At 51.1% G+C, this 18,241-nt stretch overlaps 1 protein-coding gene across 12 annotated transcripts in view; it reads left to right on the top strand.

Moving 5' to 3' along the window:
- MYOCD (myocardin) overlaps positions 1-18,241 on the top strand; it is a 224,085-nt gene that overhangs the window by 188,030 nt on the left and 17,814 nt on the right. For 3 of the 12 annotated variants that reach the window (XM_057423307.1, XM_057423339.1, XM_057423331.1), the window contains exons 3-4: positions 11,084-11,149; positions 16,565-16,620. In XM_057423307.1, coding sequence (XP_057279290.1) covers positions 11,084-11,149; positions 16,565-16,620 — 122 coding nt within the window. The other 9 variants (XM_057423370.1, XM_057423364.1, XM_057423326.1 and 6 more) reach the window with 9 other exon arrangements.

Below are 18,241 nucleotides of genomic sequence, written 5' to 3'. Positions count from 1 at the left end.
CACCCCAAGCAGGATCACACTGTACAGTGCCTCCCTTGCGCTCCACTCCTCTTCCACTGAACTCCAAAGGCTGGAGATGAACACTTGCAGACAGAAAAGGTTACGGACATGAACCATTCTGGGAGCAGCAAGAGGGGCTGAGAAAGCAGAGCTCATTTCCACAGGAAGAGGCAGCACTGGAGTGAAAAAGTCCTGGACGCCCTTCCTCTGGGCTGCTGGATGACGTGCATTGCTGTGGCTGGTGTGGAACCAGGGAAACATCCATCACCTCTGCAAATGGTCCTGAAGGGGTGGAGGGACAGACCAAGGGTGAGATCAGCATGAGGTGCTGCATCAACAGAGCCTCCTCAGGCAGGTCCAGCTAATGCACAGTGGAGGAGACATTAGGAACCAGCAGGTTCCAAAGGGAGCAGGGATACCTGAGCAGGTCTTTGGCCAGATGTTAGGAATATCCACTGCACCATATGTAGCATGACCAGGAAATCACATCCAGCCCAAGACAAGTAGAGGGCTTGGCTCAGGACATCATGGGCTACGTGAGGACCCCCAGCACTGATAACTGCCAGGGCACTTCCAGAATCAGAGCTTCTGGGGCCACTGAGTTTCTAAGGTCTCTGGTGACATGGGCCATCTGAAGTGGAAGTCTGTCTGGAAGCATATCTGGAAGTCCTGAAATTCCTGTCACCAAGCCAGAATGTTTCAGAGGACTTCCCAAACCCGCAGGATAAAAAACAGTAAAACCACCACCAGCACCGAACACACACGCACAAAACCCCACAGCCAACAAACATAAACCCCAACAAATCCCCGAACCAGGCCTGAGGCAGTTTTCAGGTGGGTGTTTATCATTTAGCAGCTTCCCAGGTGAGACCCCTGTGTCAGGGAAGCTGAGACCTGCCCCTGACTTAGCTTGACTGCTACCACTTACGTTCCAAGGCAAAAGGTGCCATCAGTTCACTGCCTCCCACTTGCTTCAAGTGAACCAGACATGGGTTTGGGGAGGGGGAGCCTCAGAGGATCTGTATCTCTTCACTTTGCATGTTTGCAAGAAGTTTTTCTTCTCTGAGAATGTCTGGAAGGTGAAGCATCTTCCATGGCAGCTGTGCCCAGCACATGGCTGTGCCCAGCCTGCTTGGAACCACTGTGCTCATCTGTAGTGCAGGTAAAGGTTTAGCCCTGCCTTCTCTGTGTGGCATTGCCCTGAGTGTCTGTGCGTGTGTTATAGAACACGAGGACATTTTTGAGTGCCTGCAGCACAGGCCACCTGAGCCCCAGTGTATGTGAGCATCTCAAGTGGAGCATCCTACAGATGCTCAAAAGCGTTCTACAGATGCAGCCACATGTTGACAAAGGTGTGCACTGAGCAGCACAGCCTTGGGCTCACCTGCCAGCAGGAGGGAAGCAGAGACAACGCACCCTGAGCACCCCTGTTCAGCTCCCCAGGACCCCTGCAGCCCTGGGTGCAGTCTCCCTCTCCGGAGACATCCCAAGCCCACCTGGACACGTTCCTGTGTGCCCTGCTCTGGGTGGCCCCGCCTTGGCAGGGGGTTGCACTGGATGATCTCCCTTCAGCCCGAATGATGCTGTGATTGTGTGATCAGCACCCAAACGCTGCGCCAAGGGGCACATTTGCTGGGCAGCCGCAGCCACATCCTCTGGCTCCCTGTCGGGAAGGGCATCCAACACGGTACCCACGGGAGGCCCTGCACCCAACCACCCAGGACTCTTGGCCTGACCCCAGCCCTTCCTTCATGTGAGGGCCACTGGGATCCCTCCACGCTGCAAAGAGTTAAGCCCTCGCCGTGTTGATATTTCCAGCAGCTCCCAAAGCGGGGAGCGCCCTGATTGGCTGCGTAGGGGCCGGTAGTAATTAGGATCAGATATCCAAGTCCTGTCTTTGCGGAGACCCTTCCCGATAGTCGCTGCTCCCCGCTAGACGATGACATCAGCCAGGACACCCGGCTGCTGGTAGTAAACTCCGGGCGGGAGGAGGCTCCCGCCAGCTCCACGTTCATTAGTTCAACACAGCACAGGGGGAGCAGTTGGTGTCTGTGGAGGGTCAGGGCTTGGATGGGACCAACTCTTGCAAAGCCACTTGCTGCTTCTTGCCAACCCGCTGTAAAAGCACCCCGAGAGGCCAGGAGAGCTGGATGAATCCTGAGCACCAGCCGTGGTCTGGTCGGCTTTTCCCTGTTGGAGGAATTTAATGGTTTAAGTGAGGGGCGTCTGGAGCTGGTCCCCGAGTCACCATGACACTCCTGGGGTCTGAGCACTCCTTGCTGATTCGGAGCAAGTTCAGATCAGGTAGGGGAAACCTTGAGATTTCTCTTAAAACTTCTCTCTCTGCAAGCCGTGCCCACAGGCGGGTTTGCGTTGAATGTTTTGGAAGCAGCATGTGAGTAAAATACTCAAGGGGTCGTAGAGCTGTCACGGCTTTGCTCTTACAGAGGCGATTCCACAAGTGGAGGAATGCATCTTCCTTCCTCTCTGTTGCCTTTCCATTGCTTTCTTTTTTCTTGTTTTCCTCCTGTTTTTTCATTTCCTTCGGTTTCTGTTTGTGGTTTATTCTGGTAAAACTCTGGCTCCCGGGTCTCCTGCCCTGGCCCTGCTGCGAAAGGATTAGGGCAGGAAGCCAAAAGGGCATCTGGGATAAACAAGGCACCTAACGCCGTCTGTATACTCCAGGTGCTCATGTGGGTCTGTCTGTGAGAGCCGCAGTGGGGACGGGCCCGGCAGCCCCTCTGCCATGCAGGCAGCTGCCTTTGGGCCATTAAGTTGTGACTAATTGGAGAAAAATGAATTTGAAGAAATGCGTCATTTTTAGAAGTAAAAATAACAAATGGAACATGAAAAGTATTTAAAGTGACATCATCAGAGAAATAAAACCAGAGCCACACAATTGATTGCCACTCTCGGAGGCTTTGCAAGCAAAATATGCCTCCGTCTCCTAAGTTAGGGGAAGCACCAGTACAGGGCTTCTCAGAGGACACTCGGCGTGAGTGAAGGTGAGTGAAGGTGAACTATGGGACGGTCACTTCTAAACCAGACCCTCTGCTGGATATTCGTGCCTTTATTCACTGGCTTTATTTATAGTAAGTATGCCGGGTTTGTGAGTGGGTATCTTGGAATTGCAATGACCATAACATCCTGTAATACTAACGATCACGTCAAAGATATGTTCTCGAGGGGCTTTCTCTGAACTTCCCAGAGGTGAAGTGAATATCACCTGTGCGGATGTTCAGACAGCCCAGCTGCGTGTGCCGTACGGGATGCTGTAAAACCGGACAGGGCAGTCATGCTGGCATGTCACCCACACCGTGTGTTTTTGCCTCCTTGTGCAGTGTAGATAATGAAATAGAGATTTATGATCCTGATGGTAGACATGAGTGGTGTTATCGGGATCTCTTAGATAGCTGGGTGGTCAACTTAAACTTTGTTTTCTCAGCAAGTACAAAGTTGGCAGTTGGTTGAAAACCCAAGAGTGTGTGTGCAAACACAAGTGTCCTAGTCTGGCTGAATTATACAGAACTTGGGTCCAGGGCTTTGGTGTGGTTTCCATATCGCTCTGATCTTACATTTCATTAGATTAAGTCATTCCTTAGATTTTGTTGGTATATTATGGTACATTGCTGTTCATTTGAAAAAGAATCTGTCTGTAACTATTCCTCCAGCAACTCCAAAGCAACACTGCCACCTTTCTGACGAGAGGAGTGCGCGCTCTGTTACATGTCCCTGCATTCTTTTCAGATGAACCAGTATTGGTTTTAGGGCTCGTTTCTGGTTTATTTGTAAGCTGGCTTTATGTTGGAACCAACAATGGGATCTCTAAACATGTTTTTCGAATGATTCTCCAGTAAAAGCAAACTTTGTGGGTCTTTGCATCCATAAATTCTCGTGCCTTTCAGCATTTCTAGGGCAGTCAATTTGTGGGGCATTCTTTAGTTCATGACTTACTCCCACAACAGCAATCCCTCACTGTTGCCTGGTGGCTTCCCATTCGACAAGAGTCCTCTGCCTATTTATTTTGTTTGAGTGGGGTTTGCCAAAATCCCAAGTGTGGATCTAGGATTCCCCACATTGCCTCTCTACTGCTGGGACCGCTGCAGGTAGCACAGGATATGGCTACAGCACAACCCTGATCACTGCAGTCTGTGAGACACGGAGGGACAGCAGGATGCAGAGGAATATGAATACATCAGTAATGCTGCCTTCATAATGCTGCTGGGGTTTTAACATGAGGAATAGAGGAGAAAAGCAAATGTCTAATGAGAAATGGTCGAATCTCTTATATGTAAGGTCTCTATGGGACAGAGTTTACTCTGGTGTCCCTGCTCCATGTGCAGACTTCAGTAGCTGTAAAGCCCTGCAAGTATGGCAGGAGGTGCAGTGCTCTGATTTACTGCCCTCCATTCACTTGGAGGAGAGGTGAACCCCTCAAACAACCCATCACCCCGCCCCACACCCCCCTGCATCGCTCAGGGGCTGTGACACGCTACAGGACAGCAGCACAGGGAGCTGTGTAGCTTGCACAGAGCATGCAAAGGACAAGCCAGGAGGGATCAGACCCTGCGATGCCAAGCCGCAAGGATGCCTCATGATGTGCTGCTGCTTTGGAAAGGGTCTTGTGCCACCAGGTGTGAGGCTTCGCTTGCTCCCAGGTTTGGGAAGGATTAGCTGTGCTCCATGACTCATGACGAGCCTGGATCCCTTTTGAGGGATTCCAGGCCAACGTTAATGAGGGCTGAAGTAAATCTTAGCAACTAAACTTTTCCTGTCTCCCCATGGCCTGCACACACTGAGCAGCTGAAAGACCTATGTGTGTGTTAGAGGCTTCTAGAGATCTATGGCTCGCTTGCTGTTTCCTCATCCCAGAATCCCTTTAATCTCTGTGGTGCACACAGGCAGAAAGGGGAGCAAGGATTTGGCAACTAGAAGATGGTGGCACATAGATGTCCCTCCGAGAGTGGTGTGTCAGCTTTCCTGCCTCTTGCTTCCATCTGGAAGCATCAGTAACAAGAAAGAGCTTGTCCAAGAATGGCTCATCTGGTGGAGGCAGCGGCTCTTTCACACAGTGCCCAGCAATGCTGCCTTGAATCCCACAGTGTTTTCTCCTGCTCTTCCCTCTCCAGTGGTCCACAGTGAAGGACCAGCATAGCCATGCAGTGTGGACACACAGCAGCTGCCCCAGTGCAGGGCACCAGGAACCGGTGCAGAGGAGATAGATCAAATCATCACCATGCTGCAGGCCTTCGGGTTCCCCCTCCCCTTGCTCAAGGATTTGTGTATGCATTTGGTTTATCTCTTTTTCCAAAGACAAATGCACTGATCTGAGGTCATCCTGACAAATTTTGCAGGAATGACGATCCTTCAAGCCTGCCATGCTGCCCCATGTGCTCCAATTGTCAATGGGATTGCACTAAATCAACTAGGACATCTACGGGCTGTTCCAGAAACATATTTAACTCTTCCCAGAGACAATAATTTATGTGCTCTCCTGCTTTGAATACAAACCAATTGTACTCCAGCAGCGAAGCGTTGTCATCGGGCAGAGCAAACAAAGCTGGCAAACGCAGACTTAACCTTAACTCTGACCTTTTCTGTCCAGAGATATGGAATGAGAGTTTACAAGGCCAACATCTGCATAACATCAGTGGTAGTTCAGATAATTGGTGAGAAGTGAAATTTTAACACCCTAAATATGGCTCTGCACGGCTTGGCATGGGGTAATACCCAGGCCTAATTGTGGACACATGGTGTGAACTGCAAGGAGACTTGCCTGGCTCTATGGGGGAGAGGGCTCATGCTTGCACACAGGGCTTGAATGAAGCTGGATGAGGTGGGAGAGGATTTTATTCTGTCTGCCTTTGGTGGAGAGGATGATTCGGACCAAAATCAGCAGGTTAATAAAGTAGGGCCTGGTGGGGTGTCAGGGCAGGCAGTTTGGCAGAAGCTTTATTTTCATTCTCCTGGTGTTCAAAGATGAAGAGTGTGCATGTGTTTCCTCTCAGACCATGAACTTGTGCAGCCCACAACCAGAGTGTGTGTTCAAACCGTGGCCTCTCTATGACCGGTGACACTGTCTCATGGTTTCGTGAAGTTGTTGTAAAGCACGGGCTTGATGTAGATCAGTTTGTGCTTGGTTTCGGTTTTCTGGCAGCTTGTACCTTGGTGGCTTCATCTTATACCTTGGAGGTTCAGCTGACAGCCATACGTTTCTCTCTTGGCCAGGCATGTGTTATAGCACAAACTGACACGTACCTCACTGTGCCTGAGCAGAAGGATGTATGGGCTGCTCACAGGGATGCTGAAGGCATGACCCCAAGGAGGGCTGACAGCCTGTTCTCAGGACCATGGGGAGGTTGGGGTTGCATGTTATGATGAACACAGAGGTGATTTCTCTTTAGTGGTGACATGTGCTCATTTGCTAGTCAGGTGTGGGCCTATGTCTCTTCCTATGACAGATCAATGTCATCCACCTCAGAGTGACTCCACATTCATCCAAGTACAGCCTCCATGTCAGGAGCTTGATGTCAGCCTATTGCTTAGGACTGAGCACTCCTGCTGCAGGCTGCCCTGCCCATGTGGACATCCTGCTTTGAATGCAAGATCCTGCTCCTGACATAGCTGCAGGAAACAGCCACAGCCTGTGAAAGACCACAAGCAACATGCCTGCAGCAAGCCAGCCCTGCTCCTGTCCTGCTGGGGCCCTGGGACAGTCAAGGGGTCCCACTTGCATCTCCCTCTGGGCAGCTTCTCTCCTCCTGACATGCTCAAACAAGAAAGCTTCAGTCATCATCTATAAAGACATCCTCAAAGCCAGCAGCAGCCCTGCCTTTCAAGGGAGGATGGGGGCAAAACAGGCCATTTCCTGCAGCCAGTGCCAGAGCAGGGGAGAGCCAACAGGTTCCTCTGGCCCACATCATGGCCATGGACAAACACATGTTCCACGTTTGCTCAGCTGCTGTTTGACAGGCAACAAAGCTGCTGCTGTTCAAAACAGGAGTCCATCCTCCCCATCACCCCATTCTCAATTTGCTGACAGCTCCTCCCTGGCCCCATCCTGTGCAGCACTGAGCTGCCCGTCAAAGCCCAGCAGGAACGAGCTGCTGGGGTGGCTGCAGAGAGGACAGTGACTTGCTGCTGCTTGTCAAACTGCTGAGTGCCATCAAGTTCATGGGCTTGGGTCAATCCAGTGCAATGTGGTGCTTCTGCTCATCCCCTACACTACACAGCTCGGGAGCAGCACAAGAGGCAGGGATGAGCCTGACCATCATTTCTGGGAGCAGCAGTGACTTGTTTGCACAGCAATGGCACTGGAGTGAATGTGGTTCCAAATCAGAGCAAAAGTGCTGGAAGGGAGGAAACCAGCAGTTAGTGGGATTTCACCTGAAACCACCTAGGAGAGCTGGGAAGAGCTGAAGCAGTGGGGACTCTGCCTCAGTCACTCCCAGAGGGTCTGTCTGAGATAGGGACAGGTGCTAGGTTGGAAGTAAAGCAGCAGCACTATGGCTGCAGCTCCTCCGGGTGGCTCATCCCATTGAGCTGAGTGCTGAGAAAGCCTCTTGCAGCCTCAGAGTTCCAGGGAACATGCTCTGCTTGCTACACAAGTGTTGGCTGGAAGGCACAGCTCTGAGAACCTCCTTCTCAGACACAGACGGTCACCAGCACAGGATCAGGTCAGCCATGGCTTTGCCCTAGTCATCCCTGCAAGGAGAGCAGCTCCCAGTAAAGCTGATTCCCCAAAGAGAGGATGGTGCTGTGAGTGCTGCGGCAATGCCCCAGCATGGGGGACAATCTGATGGTGCAGGGGAGAACAGTCCCATCCTGACAGTGTGCTGAGCACGGGACTAAAAGTTCCCTGCAGACTGAAGCAGAAGGCCAGGTCTGCCCATTCCTGGGGTGGAGGGAGGATTTGAATATGTCTTTTCCAGAGCATCATCAGGCCAGGCAAGGCCCAAGCTGTCTTTTAGAATCACAGAATCAGGTAGATTGGAAAAGACCTTTAAGACCATCAAGATGAGCTTCCTAAAGCTCTGGAGTGAACTCCTGGGGAAGAGGATTCAAGTCATGGGCAGTGCTCAGAGCTTGGGCCACCAGAGTGACTGATGACAGGAGGTCTGCACTGATAACAGCCACACTGCACAGGCTGTTTCTGAAAGCATGATCACTAAAACAGTGCTAACACAGAAAAGAGGGGCATTTCTGACAGAAAAATCACTGCAATAGCTGTGACATGCCTCGCATCGCCTAGGGAGGGATTTCTCACCATGGGGTACCAGAGGAAGAAGTAGGTTGCTGGAAGCTGTCTCTGAGCTGATGGTGCCACAGGATGACCAGTGTGGATGACTGCTCCCCTGGGGGTACTTCTCCCCATCCAAGCTGGTGCAGGCAGGCAACAAGGATGTGGGGGGTGTGGGACCAACATTGTCTCATCAGTGCTCCAGCCATCACTGTTCGGAACATAAATGTTCCTCTGACGCATCAGCAAAGCAGTTTCCTTTAAAAATAATAGTCAAAAAAGCCTTTGACACCATCCTCAGAGTGAGTCCCAGCAGCCCTCAGAGCTCAGACATGAAGCAAAGGAAGGGGACAGGAGCGCAGCTGGGGTCAGACACAGCTTCAACAGGTCTCAAGTCCTGTTCAAGAAGCTACATGGTGGTTGTTTGGATGGTACCAGGGGCTCCTCCAGTCTGTTCCAAAGCATTGTTGGTTGTAAGAGAAAGGTGTAAGTCTTGAGCTGGCATCCACCAAAAGGCGAGCTGCAGCATGGACTCAGAGGCTGCCAAGAGTAGTGGCTGCTTTACCTCTTCCTGCAGGGATGCTCGGTGTTATTGTCTGGCACTGTGCACCGCTATGTTTCTTCAGATGGTTTGGAAGTTCATAGAGATGGTATGAGGGAGTCAAGGCGTGCAGCCCACCACATAATGAGGACCAGATATGGATGAGTACGCAATGGTTGAAATAACTGTTTCAACCAGCAAGCTTGGGCTGCTCCTGTCCTAACGTTCTCTGTCAGCATGGCCTGTCCATAGCCACTCACCCATGGAAGAGCTTAGCTCTCACAGCCAGAACAGCTTGTGTCATCGCTGGGTCACAGCCTTTCTGCCTGTCAGCATGAAACACAACTCTGAAACCTTTTCTCTCTGCACAAAAAGATTATTAAATAACATCAGGTCCCCTCTGTGAGGGTCTCTCTGCAGTGCTCAGTGCAGGGGCCAAAGGAGCAGCTGTTAGCCAGGCTCTCCTGGATTGTGCACTGGTTGCTGGAAGGGAGTAGCATTGGAAAACCTGGGCTCCCGAGTGCTGCTCCCGGATCCCAGCACAGGGAGAGCCATGGCCCTGAAACCTACACATGCTTTCAGCACTTCTTGCATCAAGACAGATGCTGACTCTTACAGCCACCACAACTGGACATCATCACCATCATTCCGAGCTATGCTTCAAGGGAGTGTATAACTTCTTTCTCTCTGAAAGAGGCCTGGCTGACAGCTCACTGCACACACCCAGACTTTACCAGGTACTGAAGGCTGCACGCTTCCCTCACAGCAAGAATCTATCCTTGGTGTCCTAAGAAGTGCTGGAATTTGGCAGATCATGGTCCCATGTGAGGCCTTTACCAAACACTTGATCTGAATGTGAGCCATGGCTTTTGCAAAGGACACGGAAAGTCACAGGCAATGGATCTAATTGGACCGTGTGCTTTGGGAACTCATCTGGAAGGGATTATTCTTCAGCTCCATCCACATCCTGGGGAAGCTGCACTGTAGACATGAGCTGTGCCAGAGCTCAGCAGGTTGCTCTTGAGGACAAAAAGGCCGTTCTTCCTCTCTTCCAGTTCCAATAGCACCTCTCTACAGTCAGCTCAGGGGATGCAGCCTGGGGCTGTGCTGTAGGGAATGTGCATGCACTTCTATTGTGACCACTGACCAAGGCATGTCCTTGCGGCAAGCTGTACTGAGCTTCCAGCAGGAAAATACAGAAGTGAGCTCTGTGTTTCACCTTGTGATACAAGTGCCTGTCTTCCTGAAGACAAATGTGCAAAAGCAAAGGTGTAGAATATGATCCTAAGTCAAAGCGCAGGGTTACCTGAGTGATGGGAGGAACTGACTTGTCCTGGGCCAAGCAGAGGCAGGTAGCCTTGCGCCAGGCAGGCTGCAGGTGTATGGTGGGATATCGTTGCATGCTGTGCATGTTGAGAGCTGCTTCTTTATCAGATGCCTCATCAGTGCTCTGTACCTGAGGCCATGCTGCTAATCCACACAGTGACCATGAGCAGTGGTTCATTCCCATCTGTCAGTGCACTGTTTCCAAACCCAAGTTATACTGGAGACTGCAGGTCCTTGAGGCAGTGGATTCATACAGAGATGGTACTAATCTCTCCTCACCACATCATCTACATCCCCCTCGGAACAGTAAGGCTGTCTGCATCCAGTGTTGAGCCTTGCAGGGCTGGAATTACACTGCCAGGCCCTCAGGAGAGTGATGGAGTTGGACAACTGTACTCAACCCACAGTGCTGGCGGGAGGGAGAACCTCCCAGCCTCAGAGTTCAGAACTGAGCAGTTATCTGAGCTGAAGCCATGGCCACCTGAGGCTGCCATCACCCATCACCGGCGCCAGGCAGGGATCAGCCTGCCCCAGGCACTAGGGAATTGCCTGGACCAGAAGCAGACCTGTGCAGCTCATCTGTCTGCAGCAGTGAGGATGAGGGTGGTTCAGTCTATGCAGCTCCTCCTTGGCTTTGAGCACTCTGCTGCGCCAAGGCTGGTCCAGCAGCAGCAGAGCTCAGTGCCAGACCTCTGTACCACACAGAGACCCACGGCACATTGTCATAGAATCACAGAATCCCAGCGTGGTTTGGGTTGGAAGGGACCTTAAAGCTCCTCCAGCTCCAACCCCTGCCACAGGCAGGGACCCCTTCCACTAGAGCAGCTTGCTCCAAGCCCCTGTGTCCAACCTGCCCTTGAACACTGCCAGGGATGGGGCAGCCACAGCTTCTCTGGGCACCCTGTGCCAGCACCTCAGCACCCTCACAGGGAAGAGTTGAAATCCTGCCTCTTTTCCTGACACCATCTCTCTTACAGTTTTGCAGCTACGGCTTCAGCAGAGAAGGACCCGCGAGCAGCTGGCAGACCAAGGCATCATGCCACGTGAGTACCTGTTTGTGCCTTGTCACCCACTCCTGTGTTCACCCCGGGCACTGCTGGAGCACGCTGTGGCACCAGCTGCCTGCCCAGACCCGCTCCGCTCTGAGCAGGTTATTACCAGGGGACTTTGCTTCCTGCCCCATAGAAATATCAGAGTTCCTGTCGCTGCACAACAGTGCCCAGCATTTGCCACATAGACTATAATGCCACTGCTCAAACTGAGGTCAGGAGAGATGCTTAGCTTACAGCATCCAAAGATTCAGGTGCATAGCTCCCTGTCCCTGAGGTCACCGTAGCAGACTAGCATACCCAGCTCCAAGCAGAAGACTCGCAAAGCTCTTCATGTAGGCAAAGGCAGAGAATCTCATGTCCTCCTGTAAAAGCCAAGACCCTCTGTGGCTGGACCAGATCCACAGAACAAGGAAGAGGTAGAGAGAGCCCATTCCAAGAGGCTGTGGAAGAAGGAAGCGGTGGGTAACTGCCTTAGCCCCAGTGCACTTCTATGAGTGAGACATATCCAGACCTGTGCCTGTGCCCAGCCAGGACCCCACAGGACAAAACTGTCAGTGTATACTTGAGGCCAGTGAAACCCCACCTGGGCCTGCTTGCTGCAGACAAATGACATCCATGCTTTTCCCTCTCTGACCACATTCATCCTTTTCAAGCTGGCATTCAAGCCTGAAGAGCAAGCTCCAGCATTATCATGTGCTCATTCAGCATCAGAAAGCTAGTTGCTAGATCCCAAAAAGTAAGTGAATGAACATGATCCCCTTCTGCACCTGCAGGTGCGTCATGAAACCTGTAGCACTACCAGAGAAACGCTGTTGGCAGCTCAGGTGTGATGGGATAACTCCATCCTGACCTAGCTCAGGCTCCATGTGCATGAATGTGATACCTAGGACCCAGGTAGAGACTTACCCTGTCTCACCAAGGGCCCTTAGTGTTCGCTGCTAAGACCACAACTTTCCAAAGCCTGTGTCACTTCTGTCTCTTCTGGCTGACCTTGAAGATTCTGATGCAGCTCTTGTCTAAAGAGCAGAACAACGCACTAGGAGCACAGCTCTAGCACTGCTTGCTGCACCCTGTGCAGCCCTCAGCCCTTCCCATGCAGCTGCCTTCCTAAAGCACTGGGTCAAGGTAGCCAGCAACGGACAAATTCTCAGCGCAGTGTTGCCAGCAAACATTAAGAAAACTTGAGCAGGATGACAAAAATCATGACTGTCAAAATGATCATTATGGTTTTCAGATGGATAAATATGTGTTCTTCCTATTTACCTTCTGTTTATTCCTTTAAGCGTTCAGATTTTTTGCTGCCTGCCACCAAAAGGCAAGCATTAGGGTTAGGGCTAGGCAAGCATTTTAACCACAGGGCTCCAGGAGTGACGTTTGTTATAGTATTGCAAGCACTGGAAATAGAGTCAGTGGCCAAAACTACATCTAACATCTCCTGAACTGGGAAACCCACTCTAGAAATGGGAATGCTCAGATGAGGTGCAGGACACCCCTGTGCACACGTATGGAGCAGTGGTGCCAACTGAGAGGTCTGAATACCTGACACTGCTCTGCACACTGAGTGCACGGGACTGACACCTAACATTGAAAACCTTACACACTGCAGACCACATATTAAACCAGATTTATCTGATGGCAGCTGAAGGGTATTTTCCTGTTACTTATGACTTCTTTGCACTCCCAGCTTCTACTCTGACATTTTGCAGTCTGGGTTCTGTCCAAGAAGGCCATTTTGGGAAGCTTGAGCACAGTTCACTCCCTGAAAGTAATAGAAGAGAAGACACTTCTGCCATTAGAAAAACAAACACGTAAAATTTAACTGCTGCATCTGACCTCCGGAGGGAGCGTCAGGCGTCAGCATTTAGTACATGGGAGCCCCAGCCAGACTCCCCATGGCTTGGGCACGTGCAGTCATTCCTTATGGAAAACAAGTATTTAAGGATGTGGACCTGCTTGAGTCCAGAGGAGGCCATGGAGATGCTGCGAGGGCCGGAGCAGCTCTGCTCTGGAGCCAGGCTGAGAGAGCTGGGCTGGGGCAGCCTGGAGAAGAGAAGGCTCCTGAAGGGGAGACCTGAGAGCAGCTCCAGTGCCTGAAGGGGCTGCAGGAAACCTGGAGAGGGGCTTGGGACAAGGGATGTAGGGACAGGCCAAGGGGAATGGCTTTAACCTGCCAGAGGGGAGACTGAGCTGAGCTCTTAGGCAGAAGCTCTTCCCTGTGAGGGTGCTGAGGCGCTGGCACAGGGTGCCCAGAGAAGCTGTGGCTGCCCCATCCCTGGCAGTCTTCAAGGGCAGGTTGGACACAGGGGCTTGGAGCAAGCTGCTCTAGTGGAAGGTGTCCCTGCCTGTGGCAGGGGTTGGAGCTGGAGGAGCTTTAACGTCCCTTCAACCCAAACCAGGCTGGGATTCTGTGATAACTTCTCATGCCTGTTGGCTTTGAAGACCAGCAGGTGAGGTTGGCTCTGGGTGTTGCACCAGGACAGGACCTCACTTCACATGTATTGCAGGAGGGCAAGAAATGAGCCCACAGGGCTACAACCCACAGTGGTTGAGAATTGCCCTTCTGGAAAAGAGTAAAGGCATTGCTGGTCTCCACGGTTAGAGTCAGGTTTGGTATCAGGCTTGGAGCATGCACTTGATCCCACATTGCACATTGGATTTTGCACAAGGATTGCTTTCAATCCATTGCATACATTTTCTGCTGATACAATCCCAGGATGGAGAAACTTTGTTTTTATAAGTGATGCGTTTTATACAGACACCAGAGAGACAGAAGGTCAGAGTAAAAGAATAGCATTGGATAAAAGATTTGAGGGTTGTAGAAAGCCTTGTGGGAAGGGGAGCTGAGGGAGTTGGTGACTATCTTCAGAGCCTCCAGAGCTCAGCAGTGCAGCTATAGCACAGCAAACATGAAACACTGGAATACATCCTAGGAACCTGGCTGGATTTTGGCATCCAAGAGAACAGCACAGGGAGAAGTATCAGTGCTACCTGAGCATAGCAGTAAAGGAATATCCTTACCAAAGCCTAGTCTGTACTTAGTTTGATTGGAAAAGATCAACTCCATCACATACCTGAGCTTTCATCATACTTCAGATGTTCCTCTGAGAAATGTGAAACCTTCAGATGGCCTCATCACTAGAGAAGGCAGGAAACTGCTTAGAGGATGCTCAGGAGCAGTGGCATTGCCAAGGCTTCAGGTTCAAAGCTGGACTCAGATTGTCAGATGTTTTCAGGTTGTAAATTGAACAACTGGCTGGCAAAACTATCCACACTGCTGAAAAGGGCTCTACCAATAGAGACAGGCACAGACTGGTGGGCAAGAGCAGCCTCTGAGTTCCTGCAGCCCTGTGACTCTGTGTATGGAGGGTCCTCTGGGAGCAAGGGGAGATCAGATTCTTTGGCACACAGCAAGCTTCTGATGCACAGGAGATGTGCAGGTGAGAGCAGAGCCTGCCCCTTTCTTCAGGCTCACTCAATAGGATGTTCCCAGTTCATGCACCAACACATGGTTTTACTGTCTTGGTGAAACTGGTGCAGGCCCAGCTAAAGCATTTTAAACCAAGAACATGTGGGGACATTTGCAGAAACACAGGCTGTGGGGCTCAGCATGGGTGACCCCTCTCTCTAGACCTGCACAGACACCTGCCCCAGGCCCCAGCCAGACCCTGGTCACCTACCCTGGAGGAGGGGAGGCAGCTTGCAGCATCAAGGATTCCCCTCAAAGCAAGGCTCCCAATAGAGTGATGGGCTGAGAAATAGCTGTGCTTGAAGACTCCTGCTGTACACAGCCACCACCTCATCCTTTAACAAACCTTAGAGGTCACGGTCCCAAGATTATCAACACCAAGCACAGCAGCTCTGCCCTGTTACCTCCAGACCCTCAGCCATTTCAAGCTGATGTGTCACCCATGACAAGTTGTCTGAATAACAAGTGCTAGCGATGTCTCTGTTTGTTTTGCAGACTAATACAAGCTGCAGCATCCACATAATTCCTCCAAAAATGTTGGTAAATTACTAAATTCTGCAACATGTTCCTCTTGAAGAGCACGGAGTTTGGTCGATGCCCATAGCACACTCCCTATGTCAGTACTTCACAGTGAGCGGGGCTGAAAAGTCATCTCTCTTGCTAACTTCATGCTCTTGTGTGCATCATTTTAGTTTGCTTCTGATTAAACCTCACAAGTCCTCATGGCTGCTCACTGGAGCATGGCACAGTAATGCTTGTCTGTATGTCTGCTTTCCCATGTTAGGAGCAGAAATGGGCTCACACAGTGATTTACTGTGATTTACCGGGGTTCATAGTGGTTACGCTGTGGGTTGCCTACCAAAAGCCAACACAGAGGGCCCCCGAACATTTCCCATCTGCCCCAAGTCTTCTCTTCATCCTCCTCTAGACTGATGGAGGATAAAATGTCCTATGTGGAAACAGTTTCTCTCCTTACTGGATCTCATTCAGAAGATCAAAAGGGAATTCCTATTGCCAAACAGAGTTGTAGCAGGTTGGTTTTGTGGGTCAGGACACCTTCCCCTTCCCTGTCCCAATGGGAACAGTTAATTTTGCCTCTTATACAGCCAGAATAGAATTTTTGCAGGATCTCAGAAATATTAACCCCTTCACCATAATTCTATTTCTAGTGAACCAGAGTAAAGAAGGAAACATTCAAGGTTCTCCATGACTCCAATACAGACTCCTCCATGGGGCTGGTGTCCACTGCTCCTAGAGCCAGGGCTCACTGGCTGTTGTTTGGGACCCCATGTGGGTTAGTCCTCCTTGGTGTCAGAAGATGCTGAGGGCATGGTCTGCAGCCTGGTAGCTGACCGGGCAGCAGCCTGCTTAGGGAGGCCCCAAGTCACACTGGTGCTTCTGGGCAGAGAACAGGACCAACATCCAGTGAGAGATGGAGGGGAGGTCAGTGATGGAGGAGGGACAAGGGACCTTGCACTGAAATTCCCTTGCTAGAGCACGGTAGAGGCCAGGTAGTTTTCCTGCTGTCCTCAAGTCTCCATCACCTGCAGGTTTTCCTTGCAGATGTGGTCCCCTCTCAGGTTGTAGCTCTTCCCACATCGTCTTCTGGGGCTCTGGTGCCTTCCATGACCTGCAGGAAGCACTCCAAGGAAAAGCCATATCTGCTTTCTGATGTGTCCCACAGAGCACTGTGTTTCAAAGCCCACACCCCCTCCCTGCCCATTTGCCTCCTGTGCTCCCCGTGCTCTCCATCCATGGACTGGCTGAGAGCAAGGGATTTCCCAGAGCTTTCCTGAGTTATTTTTAGTCAGTGCAATAAAGGGAATGGCTAGTTTGTGTTGCTATTTATATAGCCCTCATTAAAATGCTGTTGCTGAATATCCTGGTAGCTGCTTGCTTCCACTCCTGTGCTGACTGCTCCTCTCTCTTTCCTGTTGCAGCACTGAAAAGCCCATCCTCATTCCATGAACAGCGAAAAAGTCTGGAGCGAGCCAAGGTAACTCCTGCAGCCACCCAGTGAGGGGACACATGGGCTTGCTTTGCATGACTCGCGGGGTTTGATAGCACTCTCCACCATTGCCCCCCTGCTCTGGCATCCTTTATTCAAGCCCTGTGGCCAAAGGTGAGGGTCACAGCATCTCCCCTGCTTTTAGACATGCTGGGGCCAGGCCAGGATTCACAAATGCTCTGGAGCATCTGTGCCTGAGCTATGGGGTTTTACAACATCACTTGGGGTTCACAAGAGACTGTGGGCAGGGAGCAGTTCACATGGCATCAGCAGTCCTTCCAGCGAACATCCAAGCAGCTGAAGTCTCCGGACCAGGTCCACAGCCCACTCCTCAAGGCACTGACTGGTGTCCACTCCTCAGCAGGGTTAGAGCAGGGCCAGCAGCAAACAAGGCTGAAGGAGCCTAACTGTTTAGCAAGCATGCAGGAGGCCTGCAGATGCCCTTTGTCACCCGGAGCGGGTCCCCAGGGAACTCACATTTGTCGTCAGGCAGGAGCCCTGCTCTTAGCTCTGCAGTGCAGCGTGGCTGTTACAACACACAACATCCAAGGGGCTAAGTGGGCCAGGCTCCCTCTGGCCCTGTTATCTAGCTGCACTCAGGCTCCTTAAATATTGCTGAAGGCAGAGATAAGTAGGCATTTCCAGAACACATTGAAACCCTGCGATGAGACCACTCTGTGGGTTTTCCAAGCACCTTCCATCCAGCCTTGACCGAGCTGGAGGGATGTCCATGGAAGAGGGAACACTCAGTCATGCAGGTTTTGCTTGAACGCAAAGAGTTTGTTCCATTAATCTGTGTCTAAGAAAGGACTTTTGCAAGGAAGAATGATTGTGAAACATGGAGGAGTGCTCATCTGAACTTAAACACACTCCAAATCACTTGCCCTGAGTCTCCTGTGGTAATAAACGGCCAGCATAAGAAACACAGCATGACTCTGAAAAATTGGTGTGCTTACAGAATTTCAAGCAATCCAAAGTATCCCTGAAGTGTCACATATTTTACAGCTCAAGTATACATCTGTGTCTCTTTGTCTTTCTCTCCAATAGCTTTCGCTGGCTACTTGCCTAGGGAAAGGGAAGGATGCTCTCTAGTCTATCCCAAACTGCGTTTTCAGACCATGCTAATCAAAACACTAATGAGCACAGCCCAGAACAAACATACTCCTTTGCAAGGATGCCCTGCTTTGAGCTGTGACAGGGAAGGAGCAGCAGCTGTTTCCAGATACTTACTCAATGGCATTTGTTGCTTAGCTGACACTCCTCCAAACTGATGTTCTGCAAACAGAAAGCAGATAACAAGAACTGCTTTCATGTGTTTTGAAAGCTCTTCTGTTTCAACTGACACTAAAATAGACCTCAAACACATCTGAAGTCTTTCTCCACCATTTGCACCCCAGCGGCACAAACGCAGCTTATAAAGAGCAACGGTCAAGAGGAACTGAAACCTGAGCAGAAAGTCAGGGTAATGCAGTGTGAATGGTGGGTTTGACAAGGACAATGCCACAGCCGTAGGGCAGCAATTCAAGCTTAGCCCAAGTCAGGACCTGACCCGAGGATTAGCTAGAAATGCATGAGGTGAATTTAACCGCACTCAGGTGCAGACAGCAGC

The sequence above is a fragment of the Pezoporus wallicus genome, unplaced genomic scaffold (assembly GCF_028554395.1).
Source record: "Pezoporus wallicus isolate ANWC-B61680 ecotype Strahan unplaced genomic scaffold, APGP_CSIRO_Pwel_v1 contig_8723, whole genome shotgun sequence".
NCBI classification, from domain to species: Eukaryota; Metazoa; Chordata; class Aves; order Psittaciformes; family Psittacidae; genus Pezoporus; species Pezoporus wallicus.
Note: the sequence above shows the minus strand (reverse complement) of the source record. Positions and strands in the feature narration are given on the sequence as shown.